Source organism: Xenopus tropicalis, chromosome 6 (genome assembly GCF_000004195.4).
Source record: "Xenopus tropicalis strain Nigerian chromosome 6, UCB_Xtro_10.0, whole genome shotgun sequence".
NCBI classification, from domain to species: domain Eukaryota; kingdom Metazoa; phylum Chordata; class Amphibia; order Anura; family Pipidae; genus Xenopus; species Xenopus tropicalis.
Window position 1 is genome coordinate 130135034 of NC_030682.2, and position 27917 is coordinate 130162950.

At 41.6% G+C, this 27917-nt stretch overlaps 1 protein-coding gene across 2 annotated transcripts; it reads left to right on the top strand.

Moving 5' to 3' along the window:
- The first annotated feature begins 9064 nt into the window (after positions 1-9064).
- On the top strand, positions 9065-26697 carry gdf6 (growth differentiation factor 6). 2 transcript variants are annotated; one of them, NM_001016077.2, is given in 3 exon segments: positions 9631-9986; positions 23062-24746; positions 25986-26693. In NM_001016077.2, coding segments are annotated over 2 exon segments (1191 nt in total). In that variant the 5' UTR covers positions 9631-9670; the 3' UTR covers positions 23937-24746; positions 25986-26693.
- The last annotated feature ends 1220 nt before the right edge of the window (positions 26698-27917 follow it).

The window sequence follows — 27917 nt, forward strand, 5'->3', positions numbered from 1 at the left end:
CCTACCAGTGGGACTTAATATGACACTGTAGGGTTATTTGCTCACCTGAACAAACTGATCTGAACCACATAATGCACGTTTACTTAATGTAACAGGCTGGAATTTGCATTGCATTCTGATTTAATTAAGGTCAAAATCAGTCAGTTGATGGCCGCATGGCACCACTACCCACACCATGCACGCTTGGGATTGGCTGGCCTACCAGTGGAGAGAGGGACAAGCATCAGAGGGGCCTAGACCAGTATTTATTTTATTAACCATACCTGCTTACTGTTCCAAATTTCTTACCCAAGTTGGTTGCGTTTATGGTTGATGGTTTGGAATTGTCTGGCATAAATGGAAACAGTCAAGGCTAATCAATTGGGGCCCCAAACATCACAATTCATAATTTTGGTCGGTATGTATTGAGAACTCCAAACAATCCTTCTGGATTTATTTAATGTTCAAATGATTTTTTAGTAAGCTTAAGCTATGGAGATCCAAATTAAGGAAAGATCTCTTATCTGGAAAACCCCAGGTCCCACGCATTCTGGATAATAAGTCCCATACCTGTACCTGTTACTACCATTATGTATTACTGTTATATGGCTGCTAATCTGGACCCTGTTTGCTTGCTGAGGTGTCTTTATTTAGCTTTGTTCAACAAAAGACCAGTTTGTTAATAAAGATGTTTGTATGTGAGGCAGTGCTCTCCTTCTGGCTAGTGGAGGCCATCTGAGTGTCAAGGCTCCAAGTGTTACATTCCCTGTTAGAAAACAGCCTGAGAAATGGAAAAGCCAGAGGGGTGGGATGGGCCAAATGGCAGGGCTGAACCATTTCCATGTATTATCAATATCTCTATTATTTTACCTAAACCCATTTTCAATCCACTGCCAACTACTGCCATAGATATTAGTTTTGCTAAGCACTTCCTAAATTATAAAAGTGAACTTCTTATGAAAGAGATATTAATCATCAAGTCTTAGTCAGAGCGTTTGTCCAACACAAGCAATTATAAGGAACCATAGTGGCCTCTAGTGATAGACAAGTAATATCGACTAATAAATATGCATTTTTGCTCATGTGTAGTATAGTATTATTCTTAGTACTTTCAGCTTTCATAGTTAATGAGATATGTTAAAACATGGTTAGTTAGTAATGATATAAGTGGTGAATAGAGTTTGGATTAAAAAAATTTACTCATTTTACCGTTGTAATATAAAAGAAACCAAAGTGGGAGATGCCAAGGGCAAAGGGCATAATTGGAAGAGCCCAAGAATCACTGAGGTAGCCTGTTAATGTGCTGGAAGGCTACTCTCATGGGTGCTCCATGACACAAATACACTGAAAGGTAAATCCAGGGGTTGTATCTGAATGCTTGGTGGGTGCGTGACGAAAAGCTTGGAATCACCACCATTCATTACAATAGGAATTGGCTTTACCTGAGGGTGCACTTACAGTTCAAAAAGGCTGACAAATGCAATCATTGCCTGAATGCATGGGTGCGCTCCCATAGGAGTAAATGGAGGGCAATTCCAAGCATTTTGTTGCATGCCTGCCATATTAAAAACCTCTAGGGTGAAAAAATGTGTTTAATGGGTTTTGTCTTGAGCTGATGATTTTAATAAGATAGGAGTTAAGTAGACTTCTCTGGGGTTTTGGCTAATCTTTCTGTTGAGATATCCTCTTATATATTTATTTTGGCTAAAAGATTTGATTAGTAGTCTGGCTAATCAGCATGGATGTGACATGGGTTCAAGATCCTAGTTAGGAAACCACAATAAAAAGACACAAGCAGGGTAGACTGAAGGTTCCTGGAGGTTCCTACACTGCACACATAGGGATAGAGCTCTGCAAAGTGCCTGACGCTGCTTCTTTTCTCTGTGACAGTAGGTTGATCACACTAATTCTTCAGGGCTTATGGGTTTGTTTGTCTTTGCTCTTTCCATCACAGCAGGAGCTTGATCCAAGATGTCTTGTATTGTCTGTTCAGATGGGGGAATGAATGGAATGGTCCTGCTTTATGTTAAATGCGTTTCTATAAAAATCTGCAAAGACTTCTACTATTTGTGTGTGAGTTGGAGAGTTTTAAGTTATGCTTCAAGCATCAACTATGAAACTGATTCTAATTTGTCATATCCAATAATGATAATGTAGAAAGTCCCAACATATTCTACAGCACTATACAGAGATTATACATTATTCACATCTGCTCCAGTGGAGCTTACAATCTAAGGACCCTTTCACATTTACACACTATTTCCCTGGCTGGTAAGATTCTTTCAGAAAGGTGGTATCTCTAGACATCAGGTGCCCAGGCATAAGGGCAAAGTTGGACTGGGACAGCCAAAATCAAGTCTGCTCCCCTGCCTAGGCCACCCCAGCTCCCTGCCTGGGCCGCTCCCCCACTCTGGGGCCACCTCCTCTTCCCTGCTCTCCTGCCTGACCCAGGATGTAAAAGGGATGCAGTGTGAAGGAGGGTGGGGGTGGACATTGTAGACCTCTGACAGGACTCCTGCCTGTTGATGGCCCTGGCTATGGATAACCACACCTGCTGTTAAGATATGATAATCATGGCCCAAAATTGGTGCCTGTTTGTAAATAAGGTGCAAGTTGCATTATTGGCAATGTGGATGGTATGGAGCGTTAGAGTTTCATGAGAATTATTTTTGCACTATTCCCTGGTGCAACTGACAGCGATTATAGTAGGTACAACCCATAAAGGATGTTCTGTACTTACTTCCTGGGCAATACAGGTGTTAAGTACCAGGCTCCCTTGGGCTAGAGCATTCTGCACCTGGTGCTTTATGCACCAAAGTTGTGCAACTAGTAAACTCTGGTATTACTGGATATCAATTCTGCACCCGTTCTAGTGCCTATCCTTGCACCTAGAAACATAACCAAGACTTATAAAGTTTTGTATTAAAGTAAGCTAACTATTTACAAGAAGCTAAATTGCACCCAAAGACATAAAAAGCAGCGGAGCAACATGTTTTTATGAATACAAGTATAACATTAAAAAGCCAACTGTGTAATTGTACTGTATTTCTTTTTTGGAGCTTTTTACATTTCCTTTTGCTTCTTCTATTGTTCTTCAAACACCTTACATGAAGGGCAATATGACACAAGTTGTAAATAAAAATGAAAGCATATTTATAGCGACAGTTTTGTAATAACATTAGTCATCTTAACATTTAAGGCCAGTCCACCTCCCGACACTGAGCCTTGAAATGTCATAAATAATCATACTCTCAAGCCCTGTGTTATTAAAATCCAGTAAAACATAAGAGAAATATTCAGGCATATGAAGTGAAACCTAGTCCCAGTGCTAGGGATCTAAGGCTTGTACCTGGGGTTGGGACCCAAGAAATGTCATGGCGCAGGCTGATGAGGGTCACAAATGTATCATCTACAAAAATAATATTATTTTATTTTTTTTTGTAACTTGAAGTAGTCTGATCAAGAGGCAATGCTGATTAGTTGCTGTTGGTAATTGGCCCAGTGCATTGGTGGCCAAAATGTAGTAATGTTTTTGCATAAAATGTGTTATATATTGATGTGGGTAAGTGCAAAGGATCTAATTTATAGACTTTTTGTATTATGTGATTTAAACATGTTAAGTGGTGAGCACAATTTTCCCTTATGCTACAATACAAGCAGTGTTGTTATACCCATAGCACATTGGTTGATTTGGTCTTCTCTTAAAGTCCCTTCCTGTTTTGTGTTGTGTGAGACATCAGTACTAGTAGGCAAGTAGGTATCAGGCACAAAACATGTCAAAGTCATCCTTTATGAGTAACATCTGCCTCCCCGCACAAGTGTCTTTAATACATAGTGAGTTTTAAGTTCAAGTGAATGGAAGAGCAAAGCCATCATTACTTTAAAGAGGAGCATACTGTGGTGCTATGACCACCATACTTTGGCCTCTGTAAGAAGAATAGGCCTAAGGTGCTATGACCACCATACTATGGCCTCAGTAAGAAGAATAGGCCTAAGGTGCTATGACCACCATACCGGGGTACTATGGCCTCAGTAAGAAGAATAGGCCTAAGGTGCTATGACCACCATACTTTGGCCTCAGTAAGAAGAATAGGCCTAAGGTGCTATGACCACCATACTATGGCCTCAGTAAGAAGAATAGGCCTAAGGTGCTATGACCACCATACCGGGGTACTATGGCCTCAGTAAGAAGAATAGGCCTAAGGTGCTATGACCACCATACTTTGGCCTCAGTAAGAAGAATAGGCCTAAGGTGCTATGACCACCATACTTTGGCCTCAGTAAGAAGAATAGGCCTAAGGTGCTATGACCACCATACTATGGCCTCAGTAAGAAGAATAGGCCTAAGGTGCTATGACCACCATACTATGGCCTCGGTAAGAAGAATAGGCCTAAGGTGCTATGACCACCATACTATGGCCTCGGTAAGAAGAATAGGCCTAAGGTGCTATGACCACCATACTATGGCCTCGGTAAGAAGAATAGGCCTAAGATGCTATGACCACTATACTTTGGCCTCAGTAAGAAGAGTAGACCGTAAAGTAACCAAGGCCTAAATGAATTCAGGGCTAAGGGACCCTGTGAATAGGTAAAGCTGATGGCAGGTAGATTTTGTTGTAGAATGTTCTAGGAATGAGAAAGAGACAGCATGGGCTGGGATGAGCAGATCTGTACTCCACCAAGGAGATTTAGTGTGGGGTAGTTCTGCAAGTGATACTAACCAAATTGTATAGTCTCAAGTGGGTAGGACAAAGTAAGTACTAATCTGATTAGTAAATCTACTGTTCCTGGTTGACAATGAGAAGTCTTATTTGAGCATGAATATACTAAGAGTTATAGTTAAATCTGGGGACCCTTTCTCCTATACATCTGCAAGAGCCCATCTGAAGTGAGGAGGCGCAATGTAAAGGTGCTCAGCCGCAGATTAGCTGGAGTACAGAATTAACACCAAAACAGTGTTATACTTGACCAGAGCAAATTTGCACCATGTTAAGCCACAAGCTAGGAAGCATTCCGTGATGGCCAAAATGCTAGTCAGCATGGCTCAGTGCTGCCCCCATCTGTTCATGCTTCCACAGTACATTCAGTTAATAGAAGGGGCCTACTGAAATGTGCCAGAAAATGAGCAAGGTCAGTTTGTCCAGAGCTTACTGCTCCTTGTTGCACACACAGACAGTATTGTGCAATTGCAGGCAGACAGGGTGCCCCCTCCAACATCTGTATGAGGAAAATTACTGGGCTGCAAATGAATTCAGAATATATACGTATATATTATACAGGAGAACAGTATCCCTTTAGTTTTTAATGCTGACATAACATCCAGGCATAAGAGGTAGACAGTCGACAATAGATAACTAGCTACACGTGCACTTACAGTGGGGGAGATATGTGTGCAGGCATATTAGAACTCTGCATGATTCACTGGAGATGAAGTCATTACAGGTGCTCTCCCCTGGCTTTTAAGAAACTGTAGGGAAGGGGGAGAATATGCAGACAATATCTATATTGTGGACTCAGAAACAGCAGCATTTATTTGGCTGCTTTGTACTTGAAATGCCAGAGCCTATATTGAATTCTAGTCCAGGCCTAGGGACTGGTAGACCATATCTGGTTCCTTTATATAGGTAGACCTTCATTCTGCCTGTGTACAGCAACATGTGCCATCAGCCTGAAGAGGTCGCTACTGAAATTGTGGACATGCAAAGTTTTGCCACACTCGCTGCACAAATAATACCATTCATAAAAGGAACTTGTGTCTTAAGCCGCTCCTTGTACCAATGTTCTGATGAATAGTGGGCATTGCACCTATTCACACAATTGTGTCAGATACTTTGTCACCCTGCACACACAAATTGTTGCTGACTTATAAAAAAAATACTGCATTGCAAGTAACAACCATGGAGATTTTCACTTTAAATTGCCTTTTGCAATTACTACAAGTAATTACCATTGCATTATACACCTCTATTACAAAAGGAAGATGTGTGTAAATGTGCCTTTAAGCTTACTGCTTTAATAAGTATGTGTCCCAAATGGTTTCTTGTGCTACCTTGTCATTCTACTGTTTTTTCCAGGTATTTATGAGAGCCGGCGGCATTTAGCACTTGCATTGCAGGATACCAGCAAATCCCCTTCTTCTGGGTGGGCAGTCGGTAGCTCAGCAGACCTGAGAGAGAACTGCAGTATATCTTTCCATGAGCAAAGGCAGATCTGGCACAACCAATAATGATAATGGTAGACTCAGGGAGCATAGAAGCAGCTCCCTCTGAAACTTATGGACACCCATGTGTTTGGGTGAAAAGTCCAGCATGGTGTGTGCCTTCAGCATAGCAATTGTTATTTGGGATGGAGAGTTATTTGCATAGTTTGCTGGTGTCTTCTCAAAGCTAGAATCTGCAAGTGGACTCCCAGGCTCTTCCTGCTACTGATGCCTCCCCCTGTACTCCTGTGCTGGCTGCCTGGCTATATTGTGCATCCAGGCAATAAAAACAGCCCTGTCACTTTATTGCTCTTTCTGGAACTGAGAGAATTTCTACCCCAATACATTCTTTTTTCATTTTGCAGTGATGGGTTTAAACAGAAAGGCATATGTAAAAAATCTGAAAAAATGAAAAATCAGACTGAGCAATACCACCATATAAAATTAAAATAAAATTATTTGGTTTCTACTAGGAACTGATGCTTTTTCTTTAAGAAAATATCCTATATGATCATGATAATTTTGGTATTTCCAAGTAAAGTGTCATTTGGTGAGTGATACGCTGGCCAAACACAGGCCAAGTTATCAGGTATCAACAAGTCAGATAAATATTAACACAACTACAAATTGCTGATTCAAACATAGGTGCTTTTCTAGGACTTTGTTTATGCGCAGAGGCCTAAAGCTCACTAGACATGGCTGATTACAATAGGCTTTTCTTAAGCTGGCCATACACGTGGCGATCTCACGATGTTTCGTACGACCGTCGGTCGCACGAAACATCGTCAGATCCGCCACACACCATTCAGGGCTGAATCGGCAGGTAAGGAGGTAGAAACAATAGGATTTCTACCTCCTTCTGCCGATTCAGCTCTGAAGGGAGAATTTTGGTCAGGCGCCTTCTATGGCGCCCGATCAAAATTTTCTAACTTGGCCGATCGGCGAGCCGACCGATTTCAGCAGCTTCCTGCGATATCGGTCGGCTCGCTGACATGCCATACACGCACCGATTATCGTACGAAACGAGGTTTCGTACGATAATATCGGTGCGTGTATGGCCACCTTTAGGGTCCAGCAGGGAGCAGACCACCACACAAGCCTCACTGAACTTTGGGGAGTCTCAAAAATGAATGAAGAACTCCAACCTTCAGAGCAGCAGATAACTGATTTAATTGCCCAGGGCCTAAAGCACTGGTTCCTGATGTGTGGGGCTGCTGCCCTTAGGAGGGTCCAAAACAGTGAAAGGGAAGGCTCACCCTGAAGGTCAATTAGGGCAAAAACTGAGGGTCAGTGTTAATATACTGTATTTGGTTATCCATGGAACTATTGGTGAGTGAACTTATAGTAATATAAGCTTGCTATGAAATAATGGGTGGTCTGTACAGGGTCGGACTGGGCCGCCGGGACACCGGGAAAAATCCCGGTGGGCCCCGGCGGCCCAGTCCGACCTTTGCCGGCGTTCTTCCTTCAGACTGTTCCTCCCCTGACGCGTTCAATTTATACGCGCTCGGGGAGGACCTCAGGTGGGGGCCCTGCGGGTGGGTAGGGGGCCCGGCTGGCTGGGGCACCTGCAGGGCCCCTGGGGCGGGAGCCCCGGTGGGCCCTGCACCCCCAAGTCCGACCCTGGGTCTGTACTTAGAAGGCTGAATTGTCAGATATGCAGGTAAAAACAAAGGAATTTGTTACCCCATCTGACGATTCAGCATTAATGTTACAATGTTGGGCACCTTCAAAGGCGCCTGATCAAAATTTTCATTCCTGCCCGATCAACAAGGCAATTGATATCCAAGGTTTTTACTGATATAAGTCGCCTTGTCTCCCACCATATATGCCAATTATCGTACTTTGTTTTGTACGGTAATATCAGTGAGTTTATGGCCACCATAAGGGCAGTGGCATATAGGGAGATTAGTTGCCTGCGATAAATCTTCACTACAGCGGGCGACAAATCTCCCCGACATGCCATCCCACCAGCAAGAATATAAATCTAAATATAAAGTTGCCTGAAGTTTCTTTGCGAGGCAACTTCGGACGCCCAAAGCGATGCGTATACCATTCCACCGAAGATTTACCTTCTTGCCGGTGGGATGGCACATTGGGGAGATTAGTGATAGGGAAGATTTATCGCTGGCGCCTAATCTCCACGTGTGCCACTGCTCTTAGGAATACTTTGGGGGGGAGGGTGCAATAGTAGGGGAAGTGATTATTAGGGGACTGCAGCTGCTTTGTAGTATGGTCAAATTGGCCAACTGCCTGACCAAATCTGGGCATATATGGACAGCTTTAATTTCCTGCCTAAGGAGAACCTTTGTCTTGTTTAGGGCTAAGCCAGACTCCATTGCGGTGCTGCACCTGTTATAAAGCGGATTTGGCTTTAATGGTCAAAAAGCATACTAATAATCCTGATATCACTATATCAAATTGCACAAAATGAGCACTGGACCAGCACCCCAGCAATGAGCATCACTCAAAAATTTCCTAAGGTCATATTTTTGATGTTGAATGCCTAAATCCACAAACCCAGCAGTAGTGATAGAGTTAAACAGGACTGATCCCCCAATGCCCTAGAAGGTGTAAAGCAAAGAATTGTCTAAACCCTACTCTACAAGTGCTTCTCCTAGTCCTTGTGTCTAGTCTAGTCCTGCTGCACCCTGGGGAGAGGCTTATAATGGCACCCTGAGGAACTGCACTCCACATAATGAGATTTTTTAAAACCTTTTTAACCCAGTCATTACTAGTTTGCCCAATGAGTGCTTGCCAGAAAGGCTGGTTTTATTGTAACATAACAAATCCTCCCATTTAAAGGCCTTATAAAGCCACACTACACTAATTTAAAATGTCATTGCAAACCTAGTGCCAGTCTTCACCAAGCCGCCATACATCAGCGCTTGGGGAATGGGGTGGGGGTATGATAACTGAATTCTTGACATGGATGTCAATCACTGGTAGTGACACTGCCATGTTTTTAAAGGTGCTCTTTTGGAGTTTGCCCATAGTTCCCCAGTGGGCTAGTGGCACCAACTCAATATGGGGGATTCTATTCATCCCAAGCAGGTAGACACCAGGAAGTTGCTTCTTCTAACATACCAAGAACTCCCATCACTGGATTCTCATTCATCTGTCTACAATGAAAGTGATACTTCTGCAACAACTCGGACAGACCACAAAAGAAAACTTTGTGTAAATGCTGAGCGCTCCGTACGGTATTATTATAACAAGTCAGCGATGTAGCTGAGCGTTGAATCGGTGAAGTTACCGCAGTGGTTGCTCCGGCAGAGTCGCTGACCCCTGTAGCAGCACAGACAGACCCTGAGCGAACTCGCAGCCACAGGGCGGCACCAGGGGGCGTGCCCGAGCCTGGCTCCGGGTCTCCTCTCTCCCCCAGCAGCAGAGCTCCAGCGAGAAGCGCTTGGGAAAGAACCGTGCTGCCCTTGCCCCTCTGCGCACCTCTCTGGGAACCCAGTGCGCACCGAGCAGCCCCCGCTGGCGCTAATGGATACATACAGGAGCCCCCTGCCCGTCGCCCTGTTGGTCTTCTTCTTTCTGTGGGAAATTCCTTGTATCCAGCAGGCATCCATCCCTTCAGCTCTGCAGCCCAGGGCACTAAGGAGGCAGCGCAGGGAGGGCAAAGTCTCCAACCCTGACAGCCGCTTGCTGCCCCGACCTGTGCCCACGGTGGTGCCACATGAGTACATGCTATCGATTTACAAGACTTTCTCTGCTGCAGAGAAACTGGGGATTAATGCCAGCTTCTTCCAGTCCTCCAAGTCTGCCAACACCATCAGCAGCTTTGTGGATAGGCGGAGAGGTGAGTGCCCCTTGCCTCTGTGTGCAAGTCTGTTATAGAGTAGGGCAACAGCTGTACCATTGCTGAACTATGCCCGTCAGTGCCTGCACTCTGGGCCCCCTGGGGGTACGATGGCTGGGATCAAAGCTGGGCACTAGTGCCACTCACTACTCCATCTGTCCGCTGGGTAAACAGTGCCTTCCACCCTGCCTCAACTGTACATAGAGTGCCCTTATTACACATTTTGCAGCATAGGTACCCTGTGCCCCCATAGCCCTGTCTTCCCTAAACTGTGCCCTAGCATCCCACTCACTGAGCGAACTGTGCGCCAACTGTGCGCCAACTGTGCAGCGCTTTCTACACATTCGGTTAGCTGTGCCCCCCTCTGCACATTATGCACACAGATGAACTGTAACTCATTATTCACATTGCCCCTTCTGCCCAATTGAACTGTACCTTGCACTGCCTCTTATGTACCCTGGGCTCCATGTGCCTTCCCAGTGCCCCATATACCCAATGCACACCACATACCTCCTACCGTCCCTTCTACACAACAGGCTCTCTGTGCACATAGAGATATGAATGGCAATATGATGGTAGATAGACAGACAGACAGACAGACAGTTGAGCACTAACCCAGCTGGAATCTCTGTACTGAGAGATGTGAGGAAATGGCAGAAGAAATAGGAGTGTGGTTGTGCCACTTTGGGTTGGCACAGATAAGGGAAGACAATGCATTTAGTGGAGGGCCCGCTTGCTCTGTGACTGTTTGATCCGGTTTATAAGGGAGAGAAGCTTAATTTTATCTTGTCCCGATTTAAAGCAAATACAAGGTTCAGGCTGAATAAGGACAAACATTTACTGACCAAGTTGTATCTTATCAGAGGGACACTGGGGTCTGGATTAGCTGTGTGTGTGTTTGTACGTATAGGTGTGTGTGTGTAGCTTCGGGGAAGGAGCACTATAATGTGTGATTGTGTATAGCCCCCGCAAGTGGGGTCTCCCCAGCTGTTACAGAACTACAACTCTCAGAATCAGCCTGCCAGTTGCAAGGGTTCTGGGGTTTGCAGTTTAACATCACAGCTAAGGCAAGACCCAATCGGCCAATGAACATTTTACCCTGCGTTTCTCTGTTAATGTATGGGACGTTTTTAATCATCACTCCTGTGCATCTTGATAAAGATGACGTAAGGATAACATGACGCAAAGTAGTTACAAAGCCACGTTATATATCTAAGGGACAATGGGTTGTACTCCTGTACCACTGGTATGTAACCATTTGATATATCTATATAGGGGCCTGGGGTAATAGAAGATGCATTCGAGTTTTACATACACACCACAGTTGATTTGTACATGTATCTATTGTACATCTCCCACCCCAATGGGCCCTGTAAATCTGGGGTTAAATCAACCCTAGAAGCAGCGCTGGATATATTTCTGTCTGGAGATGATGATGTTTGGCGAATGTTTTCTAAATTGCCAATTTCTTGCATTAGATCCTTGTGTTTGTTTCCCCCTGAGCCCTGGGAACTGAGGCTTCCCTTGTAAGGCTACCTGGTGCTCCCAGCAGCGCTGCTTTGTTCTGCTGATTTATGAGCAGGTCATGAGTGGCCCTTGTAGAGAGCACTATTAGATGCCATAAAGGATGGAGAGCCTTCCCCAGGCTATGCCTTCATCTAATCCCATTGCTGCTTTTACCCCCTTGGAGGCTGATCTGTTGGTAGCAAAAAAGGGTAACTGATGCGATTTGCAAACTGTCACTCTCTATGGGGGCTGATTTATTCAAACCTATTTTTTTGGGGTGGAAATGGATTGCTTAGAGGTTCCTTGAGATTACACTGGAAATTTACCTATGTAATGTTCAAGCTTTTAGCCCCTTTTTTGTTTCCACGTTTTTGTGTTTGTTTGTTTTCAAGCCATTATGTGGCGACTAATTAACAGCCCCCCTAATGAGAATGTTAAATACATGGACTAGTCCATTCCCCCCGCCTCCCCCACAGTGGGACCTGCCCTATGCTACCTGCTATGGGTGCGCTGGACTATACACAGGCTGTGCTCTGCCAGTGGGGATCATTAGCTGCTGAGAGCTCTGAAGGGCAAATTAACTTACTATATTTTATGTTGATTTTAGGACAAAACTGGGCTTTGAAAAGCCACATGGCTTCTTTGTAGTTCTTGGAGCTGGTTATTTAGTCGCAGCTTCAATAAAACAACACAGTTGAGACTTGTTTGGCCAAAGGGCTTTCCTTTTTGATCTGTAGAGAAACGTTCCTTTATCTGGCAAAACCGAATGGTAAAAGAACTTGCTTTGTATGATTCCCCTTTATTACAAAGTAGTTCTAAATAAATTGGGGCTTCTGGCACCACAGAGACAAATGTCTATCTATCTATCATCTATTTATCTATCTATCTATCTATCTATCTATCTATCTATTATCTATCTATCTATATATCTATCATCTATCTATCTATCTATCTATCTATCTATCCATCTATCTATCTATCATCTATCTATCTATCTATCTATCTATCTATCTATCTATCTATCCATCTATCTATCTATCTATCTATCTATCCATCTATCTATCTATCTATTATCTATCTATCTATCTATCTATCTATCTATCTATCTATCTATCATCTATCTATCTATCTATCTATCTATCTATCTATCTATCTATCTATCTCTCAATCTATCTATCTATCATCATCTGTCTGTCTAATCGTCTGTCTTTGTACTTCCTTTAGCTGCTGTTTAGCAGTTAACTCATGTCTGTCTTTAATGGGGTGAAGCCACAGGACCATTGACTTGGCCCTTCACTGTGGACCCCCAGTGCATTAGCTAATTCTAAACAGTACAGTGGTTCCTGCAGGTATAGTGGGGTATTATGGTGACATTACATTTGCCATAAGTCAGTGTTGCCCAATCTGCAGCCCTTAAAGTGCTGTTGTTGCCTCTGAAGTAACATAGGGTGAATTTCTGAAGCAGGCCCCGACTGGCAATCTGTGGGTTCTGGCAAATGCCAGAGGGGCTGCTGTAAGATGCCACAGACAGACACTATTTATTGGGCTGGTGGGGGCTGTTTGGGCCTCTGTTTACTTAAAATGCCAGGGATTATTTTGAATCCTAGTCCAGACCTGCTCTAAATATCCATAAACTCAGCGGTTTTCTTTATATTATTCCTGCCCCAGTCCAGCACCCCCTATTGCCAGTGGCTGGTACTTGCACTGCAGTCTGCAGCTGGTTGAACATGTTGATTTCTGCAGGAGAGTAAAGAAGAATATTCAACATGGTGGCTGGTAAAATGTTTCTTTAAAAAGAAATGCTGATATGATATATAAAGTCAAAGGTGGCAAAAGTCTTTGGACAATAAAATAGTGTAAGATTTCTAGTGCAGCTGAACCCTGAGTGGAGGGGGATCGGGATTCGCCATCAAATTAGATCTTTAGCAGAAAGAATAAGCAGCAATGCCTTGTGTAACCTTCTGGCACTCAAATGAGATTGAACTCAATTTGCTGCATGGCAGCGCCTGCTCACAGGGGGGACAGTTTCTTTTTTTTTCTTTGGTGATTTTCATTTCTAGTCTGAACAGAATCCCTCATGGACTGATGAAGGGCCAGCCTCACTTTCCCTTTGATTTTGATTTGATGTGTCACAGGCTGTGACCTTGCTCTGGACCTTCAGACTTTCCCTTAGCATCAAGCTACTGATTGGACTGGCTGAGCCCATGATCTAATTGAGTGTTCATGCCATAACATATCAAATATTGCCCAGTCTTCCATAAAGAACAGCACCAGCCAATGGCATTATCCCCAGCAACTTCAAGAGAAGCTTCCGCTGCCATTACAGGGGCCATATCCCTGTTAATTGCTGCCTTTCTTGCTTCATTCTCTGGATCAGAGCTGTCAATTCATTTACAGACAGATTAGCCTCCAAACACGACTCAATTAGATAAATTTCATTTTTCAGCAGAAAGAAACCCACCTCCAAGCATTTCTTGACTGCCAAAAAAAAAAATGTTGGATTAAAATGGGTCAGTTCACTTCAAACGAAAACTGACCTAATGCTACAAAATACCTGATCTTGGTGCCTTGGTACAACGTTAAGGGTTAAACCCCTTTTTCCTGCGTTTACTTAGACAAAGGGAAAGTTAAGCTATAAGTTTTTCACTTATTTTTTAAAACAAAAAACAAAAAAAAACGTTTTATTAGATTTTTCATTGTGGATTTTACATTTGGATGGAATACTTCGTGGTTGCTAAAATCATTGACCCCAATGGTTGTGAGGCTACATTTATATAGTTCTTTTTGGTTTTGCTTTTTCATCAGATTTATTGATGTCCTCTCCTATTTATATTCAGTTTCAAAAACTGCCTGGTCGCTAGGGGCTGCAATCCCTGGTAACCAAAAGAAAACTGAAACTCTTGTATAAAGAACGCTGATTAACCCCCCCCCCCCAAAAAAAAAACTAAAAAAAAAAATTTTACAAAATGTAGATTAAATGTAATCCGCCTTATAGAAGTCCTTAGGCAAACTACCCCTGACATGGAACCAACCGTCTCTGGCCCTTAGATACAGTAGTAGTAAATATGCACTAAACGACGCTATCTGTTTTATATTTATCTGTACTAAATGGTGAACTGAATACAATAATTAAAACATAAACACGCAAATATATATATACGTTAGGAAACCCGAAATATTTAAGAATGTTAACGAAATGTTAAACGAAAAGTCTGTGTTGGATATCATGTTAACCAGCAAACTCCACACCCAAAATCGGCTCCTTTCCCAACTCAGTAAGGGGGGCTTTGGTCCGTACTTACTTCATTTGCTCCGCAGAAATAATGAGATTTTTTTGGAGGGGCAAAATGTTTGTTCTGTTTACTTTTTTCCTTAAAGATGAAACTAGTTAAAAGGAAACAGGGGATGTCTGTGCCTCCTCTTGTTATGGTTGCAAGATCAGACAGAAGGGCTGTAAGAAAATTACTTTTGGCACATGAAGTAACTCATTAAAACGCAGATGGTGCTCAGGACCCCCAGTACCGGATCTCCGGGGGGCAACAGAAAAGGCTAGAGATTTACATAGCGTAGCCTTCTCTATATCATAAATATATTATGTGGCTGTTAACTTTCTAGTTTTTTTTCTTATCTAAACAAACAATATTGAGATAATAATACCGCATTTTCCGCTTAGTATTTGATGTATTTAAGTCCCTCGGTGTTTCATGGTGTCATGTTATTTGTATTAAAACTGATGGCAATCGAGAAGTAATGAAAATAATGAAGCAATGTATTATCCGTTTATTTAATTCATTAGAGGCATATGTATTAACTCGGGGCAAAATAACCGCTCCCTATTTAGTTTAGGGAAATACGCCATAAATGAACTGTGTTGGAATGATCTGCTCGTTATGGTGTTTATCTAATTTACCTGTTGAAAGATGAGAGCATGGCTGCCTGTATCATTGCATCTTGTGTGTGTGTGTATGTATGGAGATGTGAATTTTGTGACCTAACAGTACAAAAATGATTTTGGAACATTGTACAAAAGTGTTTCTGTTGCACTTTAAGACATAATGGAATCTAACAAGGATTCACTACGTGTTTTCGAATTTGCACCGATTTTGAAGCGATTGAAAAGAGACTCCCATATAAATTTTTATTAATTTTTTTTTTGGTATTCGTAGAAAAAAAAGTACATTTTTACAAGCAGCTCGGTAGAGGGAAGGCTGGGTGGGACTTGTAATCAGCGCAATACATTCGGTAGCTTTGCCCAAGAAATGTTGTGGTTGGCAAGGGGAAAATGAAATATAAGGAGGGAGGTATTTTAATGGGCAAGATGGGAATTCTCTACTGTTAATTATTTGGTGACCTTGTATTAGATTTGTCTGAGCCTTTATACAAACACTAATGCAGACCAGACGGCCAAACCGAGGCAGGAGATGTTATATATATTGCATTTAGGCTTCAACTAACCCTGCAGTGACTGCATTAGCCCTAACTTGCCCTGTCACTCCTCTCCCATAACCTCCACTTACTCAGCTAGTTGGCTTTGGAAGCCTAGTTCAAGGTACTAAAATATTGAATAAATTTGATCAATTTCCAGTATCTATCTCTCCCTATATATAGTTATTGGCTTAGGCACACACTTATTTAGCCATATGCCAGGGTGCAAACAGTAGATTCACACAGTTAATTGCAAAAGCACTTACGACATGCATTAACAAGATGAGCAGGGAAACATTTTTTTCCATCAAGCTGCCATAAATATCCAATATATATCGAATATATATATATATATATATCTCTTTGCTTAAATAAACTTACTATATTTTTGCCAAGTCCTGGTGAGTGCAGCTCTTTTTTCTTGCTATATATATATATATATATATATTATATTATATATATTATATGTGGTTTGTCCCTGAGGAAGAGCACAGTTGGTGCTCGAAACGTTGGATTTTTTTCATTAATTAAAATTTTTGTTTGTCTTCTAAGTCCCTGTGTGTGCAGCTCACTGTCTTGCTTTATACATGTTTTTTGCAAGCACCTGGGGCAGTTGATTATTATTAGGGTGTGCTCTGTCTTTTTCTGTATATATATATTAAGGTATTTAGGAGGAGAGGAGTTCCATGACAAATCAAGATAAAAGGCCACAGGGGGCTGATAGTTGATTTGTGTTTTTAAAGTTCATGTATATTAATATTTATGGTCAAATTTTACCATAACTGACCAGTCCGTTTGCATCCTTGCAATGGCAATCTATCTATCTATCTATCTATCTATCTATCTATCTATCTATCTATCTATCTATCTATCTATCTATCATCTATCTATCTATCATCTATCTATCATCTATCTATCTATCTATCTATTGTCTATCTCTCTCTCTCTCTCTCTGTCTATCTATCTATCTATCTATCTATCATCTATCTATCTATCTATCTATCTATCTATCTATCTATCTATCATCTATCTATCATCTATCTATCGTCTATCTCTCTATCATCAATCTATCTATCTATCATCTATCTATCTATCTATCTATCTATCTATCTATCTATCTATCTATCTATCTATCTATATCATCTATATCATCTATATCTACCTATCATCTATCTCTATGAGTGTGCAAAGGTTATACATGTGCCCCCAAGCCAAAGCATTTCCAAACCGACTCTTAATTGCTGCAGAGGTTTGAAGTTTTAAGGACCCGAAATAAATCTTTTCCATGTATTTTAACCTTTTCTTGAGAGCTGATTTACTCAGGCAGCTCCTGCCAAAATGTATCAGTCAGGCAAGCCTTCATTATCCAGCCATTACCTGCAGATTTATTTGGCTGGCTAGCGGTGACTGGGAGATGCTTGTTAAGGGCTCACAATGGAACAGGGTTACAGAAAGACAAGGCATAGAAAGAACTCGATGACTGTGCTGGGGGCTGGAGGCTGTTCCATTCTAGGGGAGATGCTGTAAGTTACATGTAGCAGTAGTACATGTTGCCTAAACTTATGGCCCTACTGTCACATCTCTTTCTCATGTAATTCATGTTCTTGTCTTCCAATAGCTGAGAATATGGGTCAGTACATACAGTCTCTTGTCTCAACTGGTCTATTTATACTTCTGTATCACCTGCTTTCCTTTCTAGTACTTCAATGATATTCTGGTTGCCTACTTATGTAGGGCAGTACTGTCATGCTCTTTTGCCATTCCATGGGATTGTAATACATTATCCTATCTTATCTACCTACCTCTGTTTATTAGTTTATTACTGCCATACAGGGAAAGAGTAACTGTATACCCCTTTGTCAACATTGGTGTAATGAACAGGGCTTGTGCTGAACCTACTGTTTGCCTATTGCTTTAATTAGGAAATATCCATATCTAATGAAACTAAAGCCACATTCTATTTCCTCACCCAAAAGAGCAAAATGAACACACCACCAGCCCACTGCGAAGTCTCTGTATTATGAGCTGCTCTTTATCTAAAAAGATAACAGACTGAAGCTAGGGCAAGGGAGGGGTTTATTTATACAGAGGTTTCCCAGTAGACTGCTGGTTTGTTTGACTTTGCTCTTTGGGATCAAGACGTAGAATGTGGCTTTAGTTTTGTTTTCAAATTTAGTCCTGTACAAAGCCAGAAATAAAACACATAGATATTTCCTAATAAAAATAAATAAAAACGGGTAACTTATGGACCTGCAGGTAAGCAGGCAGTTCCACCCTGCCTTTGTTTTATGAACCTACACAATTGAGCAATGGCAGTGCACTTTTCACAGATAGCTGGCTGCTTGTGTATGTGGCAGTATTACCATGCCCATGTCTTGTGTGCCCACCTGAAGAGCACTATCACACTCTTGTCTCCTGTACTTATGTGTATTTAATCTTCCTGCCTCATACACCTGCATGAATTGGGCAGCAGTACCACAACAATGATGTTTTTGATGTAGCTATGTGTAGGACCGGTGCTGTCATTATCTTGTCTAATATACCTGCAGGCTCATGTAAAGGGCAGCACCCCTTCTCATGTACCTACATGTATGGAGCAGTTATTCCTTGCTTTTCTCTCATGTACCTACATTTGTGCTCTGGTAGTACTACAGTGCTCCTACCATATCTGCCTATGCGCCCAATTGTTTAATGGTCGTATATATATATATAGATATAAATGAATGGTTCAGGATTGCTGTTAACAGAGGGTTTTCTGGCGCACTTCTTTACATGTGGTTTGAAACAGCTTCCTTTACTGGCAAATTATTCCTGAAAGTGCGGTTTGGGTATAATTTGAGTTAAGATTCGAACACTGATGAGTTGGCCAAGTGCCCAGTCCTTCGTCTTCTATTAAAAAAAGGAAACTTTTGTGGCCTTTATCGACCCCACTGCTTAGTCACCTTTTTAGGATGTGCGAGCCAATGAAACGTAGGGATGGTTTCCTAGTGGGAGTAAAATGAGCCCATTCTGCCAGAGGAAGCCCCAGAATGACAGTAAGCAGTGTGTACAACTGGCCCTAGTACTGGCCCACGCTTACATCTGTCTGCTTATTACAACTTCCTACATAAATAATGCAGTTAAGGGATGCACAATCCTAAATGTGTCATTTGCTGGGGGACTTTGGGCCGGGGGCTTGGGGTTACTATTACCATTACATATCTCCCAAAAAGATTGGAACACGTTTATATTTAGTATCTCGTCTCACTTGTGAGACAAAAAGCTGAGGGTTTCTACAAAGTAATTTCCACTTGGGAATCTGAAAGCATATCAAAATTTATATGGATTCCTTGATATGTGCCAGCTTGAACCATGGGGTCTGGGTCATATTGATGCAGAGTCTTGGGTGCATTCTGGGGAGCTGAAGGTTTCCCTAACTGCTAGGGGTTTCTTGTTGGATAAGCCCCAAAGAATAACAAAAACATGGGAATAGATATAATATACATAGCGTTCTGTGATCCAAGAACATGTGTGGGCCAATCCAGTGCTGCAGTTATAGCGGGAAGCTCGCAATAAAGGGGTCAGAGCTAGAGCCAAATAAATGTACAATATACTGTCCCTTGGTGGGAGCTGTCCTCTTTGCTACCTGTGTTTCTCTTGTGTGAATACTGGGTGCTAATGCGTCTGTGTGGGTGCCTATTCCCCCGCTGTGTGGGCACAAACATTATTAAGTGATCCTTACTTTAACCTAAAAGCAATCGCAGCAGGACAGCAAATATTTGAGTTCCAAGCATATATTTATAAACTAGAATATTTTTCAAGATGATCATTGTTGGAAACATTTATGGTGTTACTATATTGTCTGAGCCCAGCGTTCCAGGGTAGTTGTGATCCCAATACAGTGGTTCTGAGCAAATATACCTGTGCTGAAGGAACGCAGTGTGACCAAAACATTTCAACCTGTGTCCATACACGGCTGTGATTATTTATTATATGTATTTTATATATATATTCCCTTCTTTATATGAAAATTGGAAGTCACCCCTTCTCCCCAAAAGCCATCTGTTATACTTAGCTCTATCTCTCTGTTACCCAGAGTGGAAAGTAAAGGAGGTGAATCGGTGTGGTTGGATCTAAACCCTTTAGGTGGGATCTCAACTATTCCATGTGCTTAATTCCCCTTTAAAATAATATATTTAAAAGAGGGGGATGGGTGGTTACTTTGACTTCTATGGCAGCATAGGAGTGACAAGGGCTTACCAAACACAAGTGCCTAAGCCTTAGATGGTGTCTTGTGATTATGCTATACTAAACTGTACTATGCCATACTATGCTATACTATGCCATACCATACTATACCCTATCATACCATACTATACACAGTCTTTCTCCCCAAGAGGTGTGCAGTTTCATTCTGATGATTGGTTAACTGTTATCTAGAGTAGATTTTTGTGAGAAACCATTCAGATAAAATAGTTATTGTTATCAAGAAGATATAAAGCTCCAACATAATGTGTTGCGCCGTACAATAGTGGTAACAAGGGCCCTGCTCATTAGCGCTTTCCATCTAAAAGATTAAATCCATATTTGATGAAATTGCTGGTTATTTGTCTTGAAGTTTTCCTTCGAAATCCATGATGGTATTTAAACGTTTCACATCTGTTATTAGTTATAAACTCCTATCAAATGGATACTTGGAGAAAATTAGACCTGTCCTAGAAATGACGAAAAAAATGCATTTGCTTCCCAGTTTGATCCTGCTTTATTTGAAGCTCCAAGTCACTACAATCATTTCAGGAATGTCTGTTGTTTTCTGTAGGCTGTGGAACTGTCCAAAACACTCGAAAACGTATTAATGAAGCTAATTTTACAGAGAACGACCAGAAAAATAGACACAATCTAACAAACTTGGACATTTTGTAAGCCCCTGTTACAATTTTGTGTAGCGATTTTGCCGCTAGGTGACACTAATAAATACTTATTATGTACTGGGATATAAATTGTTTCCAGAGCTTTGTTTTTTTTAACGTTTTGTGTCAAAAATAGGTCAAGACTGTGTTGTTTTTTTTTGTCTCCATTCTGTGGCAGTTAGAAGTAACAAAATCGTTTCGGTCCTATTGTAAAAATACATTTTGTGGACCAAATGACTGATAAAAATGTACGATTAAAATCCAGAACTCTTGAAAATCACGTTTCGACGGATATTTATTTAACTGTTTCCTATCGCTTTATATTTCATCCATGTCCAACACTTATAATTGTATTTAGCCTAATGTAAAATTGGCCTTAATCTGTTCTGGCGAAGTGCCATTTAGTTGAGATTTCTGGCTGACAAAAAATCCTGCACCGAGCAGTAATTGCAGATTTCATAATTATGTAGGATTAAATATTTTGAAACAAATATGAGGTTGGGATTTTTTCTATAGAGCAGAACGTTTTTGTTTTTTATTGTTTTAATGTGACCATAAAATTCAAAGAGGAAATATGACAGGGCTTTTAAATTCACAGGCTATGGATAGTATACAATTAAACACTATCTGTGCTCTTGTCCTGCCTCTAATTTAAGAAAAGCCTTTGGCAGGGAATATATACCAAGACAACAGAACCTGATGATATAATATGAGCTCTAATGTTGCTTTGTTTAACATGTATTAAATGCGGGTTGTTTTTGATATCAACACACACATTCACTGATACACAAACAATCAAAATCAACATAGATTTTCTTTCCTCCACCTAATATCATAGATAACGAAAAAAACTTCAATTTCAATGAAAAATTCGATATTTCATTGTTCATTTTTTAAAGCTCCCTCCCAATTATTTTGTGCTTTTCTCCCAATAGACGGATAGAATTAAACTGGACATTACTCACTTTGGTCTCCCTTGCCCTGTAAGAGGGCACTCCTGGTAGAGAGAGGGTTAAGTTACAGGTTCGGCGCTGTCCCTTAATTAATCTTGGTTGACATGCTGTGTACCAGCCAAGTCCCTCCTACATTCTTTCATGATGAATTGTGTGTAACGTATTTACAGTATCCTCTGGCGACTGCAGCATGTCTATGGCCTGTATAGGATATGGTCCAGTAATTGTGTAGCACCCCCATAAGCGTCTGGTTCCCCCCCTCCCACTCCAGAGTAAACAAGCTTGGACTCTTTTAGCAGTCCTTGGCATGTGATCTGTGTATAGTCCTGGCCATAAACATTTCCCTAGGTACCCCCCCCCCTGTCATCTGTGTACTCTACGTGCTCTCTCACCAGTTTCCCCTGCCCTCTGTCCACACACTGATATGAAAAGGCTTCAGTTTTATACCCCCCCCCCCCCGAATATTTCATAATACAAAAGGCATGACAGCATGCTGGTTAGAATTTTATTGAGGGATTGAGACTATGTTTCTAATGTTCTGTTATTTCAATGGGATGGATTTCAGAATCCTGGCACGTTTATTTAGGGCAGATTCTCAGTTATCTTAGTTAATAATGGGCCTCAGTAAATGGGGCAGTTAATAAAACTGCCAGGGTTATATACTCTTTTACTTTCGGACTGTAGAGACCCTAAAGTCTCTGCATTTTTTATTTTTGGTACGAAGACTGTTGTGTCCAAGACCTTAGCTAGCTGTGCGCATACAATTCTCTTTCTCTGAATGTTTGTCTTTAAACCAGTAAATGGAGCTGCCATACTATATGCTGTAGTTCATTTTAAGAATACTCTATTGTCTTCAATAGAACAGAAAATTCTGATCGTGGTCACTAGGGGTGTGGGGTCACTGAAGCTCCTTACCATGGCAAGCAGTGACAACCCCCGTCCTTATGTATGCATCACATCTGAGTGATTTATATTTTATTAAAGGGAACTTAATTCAGTTCTCTTGTTCCCCAGACTGTGTACTATGTATATTTTGCAAGGTTTGGCACCATAAAGATGCTGTGCATATCCACTGCTTATTAAAAGTTACAATTAAGATGTCAACCTCTACAGAGGAAGAACGGGCAGATGCAGATTCTTGCCCTCCAGTTTAACTACACCTTTCGGCATCCCCAGCAACTGTGCTGGATGTTGGAGGGTGTAGCTGAATTATAGCTGGGAAGTTGCAGGTTGGGAAACACTGGGCTAGACGGAGTATTTTCCAGATTCTTACTGACTATATAATTATTCTTTATCTTGCAGACGATCTCTCTCCCCCTTCTGTAAAGAGAAAAAAATACCTGTTTGATGTCTCCACTCTGTCAGACAAAGAGGAGCTGGTGGGGGCCGAACTGAGGGTATTTCGTAAAACCCCCATGGAGTCAGCCAAAGCGCCTTTGGACCTGTATAACCTGCAGGTAACATCATGCACCTCCCACGCACAGCTGGACTCCCGAACCCTGGACCTGAGGGACACCCCCTCACCGGGCTGGCAAGTATTTGATGTCTGGAAAAGCCTACAGGACATCAGCCAAGGCAAGAAACAGATCTGTCTGGAGCTAAGAGCCATCTCTTCCACGACTGGCTTGGAGGTCAGCCTGAGAAGCTTGGGTTTGGCTAGAAAGCCCAGATCCTCTCAGGAGAAGGCGCTCTTGGTGGTCTTTACTAAGTCCTCCAGGAAGAACCTCTACAACGAACTGAAGGAACAGGTTCATTCCTCAAAGGGCATGGAGAAGGAGACAAGGCTGCATTTTAAAACCAGGAGGAGGAGAAGGACAGCTTTCAACAGCAGGCACGGGAAAAGACATGGAAGGAAATCAAGGCTGAGATGCAGCAAAAAGCCCCTCCATGTCAACTTCAAGGAGCTCGGGTGGGATGACTGGATTATTGCGCCCCTGGAATATGAAGCTTATCACTGCGAAGGGGTCTGCGATTTCCCCCTGAGATCTCACCTAGAGCCCACCAACCATGCCATTATCCAAACATTAATGAACTCAATGGACCCGGGTTCTACTCCTCCCAGCTGTTGTGTGCCCACAAAATTGACTCCTATCAGTATTCTTTATATTGATGCCGGTAATAATGTGGTCTACAAACAGTATGAAGACATGGTTGTGGAGTCCTGTGGATGTAGGTAGCAGTTGGTGTGGTTGGTCTTCTACCTGCTAGCATGGAGATACCAGAGCAATAAATAAACTCAAAGATAAGAGCGGGCTGGCCCCAGGTTCAAGATCCCCAGAGGGGTTCAATTCTGCCTATCTGGTGTGCACCTACACCCCTCCACAGTGGATTGGGCACTATTATATCAAAGGTTATATCGTGTGGACTGTGCTGTTCACAGACACTTTGTAGCAACCAGCAATAAATCCAGCTGCCACCTTATGGCAGGTCAATGTTCTGTGCAGATCCACTAAAATGAAGGTGATGAATGAATGACCATTCAGTGGGAATATAATGACTAATCTACTTTAGTCTGAATAAGGATCTGCTTTGCAGGAGGCTCAGTTTCCAGGACTCACCTCTAGGAGAGAGGAGGGAAGGGAGTCTGATGGTGGCACTTTGAAACCCACCTCTTTCTCTTTATTTTATTTTTGTTCCCACTCTGATGGAACCAGCCCCATCCAGACAGAGTGCTGGGAGTCAGGTGTGGGGAGAAAGGGATTATGTTTCTGCTTTCTCTGTTGATTTTTGGAGTGTACACAAGATGCATTGACAGGCACCTGTTCAAACTGAGTCCATTTAAGATTACAGGGAAGCAATATAGTGTGTGCCTTTCATGGGCTGGCATGCGGAGAGTAATGGAAGCACATAAGCCCCAATAAAGTTTTTTTTCACCCAATTTCCTTTACAAACACATGAGGAATTACATTGCAGTAAAGGTTAAGACAATGTAGTATGCACAATGAAGCAGCTAAAGAGAGACCTAGAGATGGTGAGAAGATAGGTAATGCTGGGTGAGAGATTGTCATAAAATATGTGAATGGTGTTGGTGGGTGAGTGCTGCTCCTTATAGCATATCATCTGCCTAGATAAATGAACCTATCAGTTAGACAGACACAGAAACAACACACACACTGTCTGTTTGTTAGGGAGAGACCTGCATGTTTGAGTTTAGTATAGAAAGAGAGAGCCCTATCTATCATGGAGTGGGACAGCAAGGAAGATACACATCTAGAGAGAAAGAGAAAAAGAGAGAGAATGTTAGTTGCAGAGAAGGTATAGCTACTCCTCTGTTACTGACAGATTCCTAATCTATTAAACAGGCTAACAGAGACCCATCTATCAGTCTTTTAGAGTGAGACCTATCAATCTGAAAGGGTGAGACAGATCTACACAGAGAGGGAAGAGGGATCTGCCACAAACAGTATCTCCAATAATTACACAGAGAGAGAGGCTGAGCCTGAGATCAATCTGTCTATCACTGTTAGATATGAGATATATACATCTATTATCCAAACCTACTTCTGTCTATTGGAGAGATAAAGCACTATTACCCAGTGACACAAAGGGTAAGAAACAGAGAAGGAGCAGAGAATTTGGCAGTCTGTTACAGCAGGTTGCCCTTATTTGATGGAACATATTGTGCTATTGCAAGATAAGTCAGATTATGCCATGTTTATGTTAGGATACAAGGAGGTAGTTGTGCTGTATTTTATAAAGCAGATACCTTTGCATTTTTTAAGGAGGACTGAAGTTCAACAAATAATTAGATGGCAACTTATGTTTTGGGGAGCTGAACCAGCCCAGCACTTTTAAGCAGATAATATCTGTGCCCCCGAAGATCACCCCAGTAGCTCCCCTTCTTCTTTTCTGCACAGCGCATGCTCTGGGCTGCTGTCACTTGCATAGGAAATGTCTCCCAATATACAAGATATTTACAATATATACCAATATAACACTTGTAGTATGAGGATGGTGAGTAATAATTTCACATTCATATTACATAACAGCATAAAAAGTAATCTTTACTACTCAAAAAGCAATGAAACCAACATATTATTCATTAGAATTTATATATAACCAGCCCTGTAATATCAGCTGCCTGTGAGACATTGCATCTTTTTCAGCATATATCTGATAATTTCTCATGACCTCTAAGACTGACCACTGAACAGCAGCCCAGAGCACAATGAGCACAGTTTTGGTAATGCTGATAACATAGCCCAACGAGATCCAAGATGGGGAGCTGCTGAGAACAACTTCAAATGCATGGATTATTTAAGTTATAGGGCTGCTGGACTGGTAATTTCCCCATATAAAATAAAATTTTTCTAGCTATTTATTCTTAGGGTACAGTTTTCCTTTAAGTTCCTAAAAAGGCCACCTGGGCCCAGAAGGAGAACATTCTCATAGCATAGCATGGGAATGGTTATTACCCCTTTGTTGTGCAGTACACAATCATGAACGTTTCCCTCAGTGACTGATATCACATGGGCTGAACAATTGTTACCGAGCATTAGTGATCCTTTCGGAACAAATCACAGCATTACCAAGTATTGCAAAATGTGCTACTTGTTCTCCTTTTTTAATCTTTAGCATTCCTACAAGATTATTAGTTCTAAAGAGCCCCGGGCCAAAGATAAAAGATGATTTGTTCGAGATGATAATTACCAGTTAGAGGACTTTTAAGACTGAAGTTGAAAGTCTTCTGACATAGCAAAGAGCCTAAATTAAAAGCAATACACACCTCTTCAGTATTGCTGTCTGAGCTTCTTCTTGTTGCTTCTAGCACCATAGCTGGCATGGGATTTGTCTGCAATATTAAAGGAAAACAAAGCTAAAGTTATTGTGCTAAAAATGGACTTTGTTATCTTCATAAGTGCAGCATTTGTCCTAATGGTTACAGAAGTTAAAGAGATACTGACACCAGAAATTAAACCTTTTTTTGCATCTATCATATCATTGTCTTTGCAAGCTATTCATAATTTTGCCATTAAAGTATTTGCCCAGTGCTCTGAAATTACACATACAATCCCCATGTTCCTCTATGAGGGGGCTGCCATATTTGTTCAGCAGGAGTCCGTTAGCATAAGAAGCTATAACTGACAGGGACAGTCAGGTTGGTAAAACAGTCAGGTTTAGGAAATTCAAGTAACAGTTACTTACAAAAGCAGCCCTATCAGCGAAGAACGATCACCATGAACTATAGGGAACTTTTTACGTATATTTATATCTTAAAGAGTAGTTTTTTAGTGTCAGTATCACTTTAAGATACATATCCTTAATTAATTAGCAGGGCTGTATTGGTTTTAACTTTTTCTTCTGCAGAAGTGAAAAAGTGAAAAAAATTATTTATCCATGAAAGAATATTGCAAAAGCAAATTAGATATTCCTTGGAAGTATCCCCATTAGCTTATTATAGGCCTGTAGATAAATTAATACAGGGCTGTAATGGTTACTGCCCTATCAAAGAGAGTAAATTTCACCCTTACTGGTCTTTAGACTGGGACACTTTTTTAGGGTGGGGTAGTGAATGTCTTTACAGTCAATATCTCTGTATACACATCTGCTTTAAGGTGATGGTACACAGGGAGATTTGTTGCCTGCTGTTAATTCTGGGCAACCGCGGCAAATCTCTCCTGAATGCTTTTCCACTGGCGATAAAATAAATTGCTGGTGGCAAAACATAGGCAGTGCTTTGTTTTCCAAAGTCGCCTGAAGTTTCCTTGCAAAGTAGATAGGTTTGATAACCAGAGTATCTACAGAGAATGCTGTACCTGAGATAAACCATATGGCACTTTCCATTAATGCAGATATGCAATCACAGAAAAAGAAAGTTCTATGTACCCAGAAAAGCAATGTCCTCATATTTCAGTCTGTTAAGGTACATGGGTAGCTACACAATCTGCTCTTCTCTGGCACAGATCACTAGGGAACACTCGCTGAAACATTGCTGTGCAGTCTGACATTTGTTACTCTAGAGTGCTGTCCAAGTAACATGTAGTGGGCCAATCATTTCTCATACAGCGTGGTCAAGGGCCGGATTATCTTAAAATGATGATGTCATACAGTAAAGTCTATGGAGCCGTCGAGGAGACTGGAGCCATAACAAAAAAAATCTTTGGAGGGTCAGTCTCCAGTTGGACAGAGGTTTATATTAGTACTGTCCAAGGTTTTGT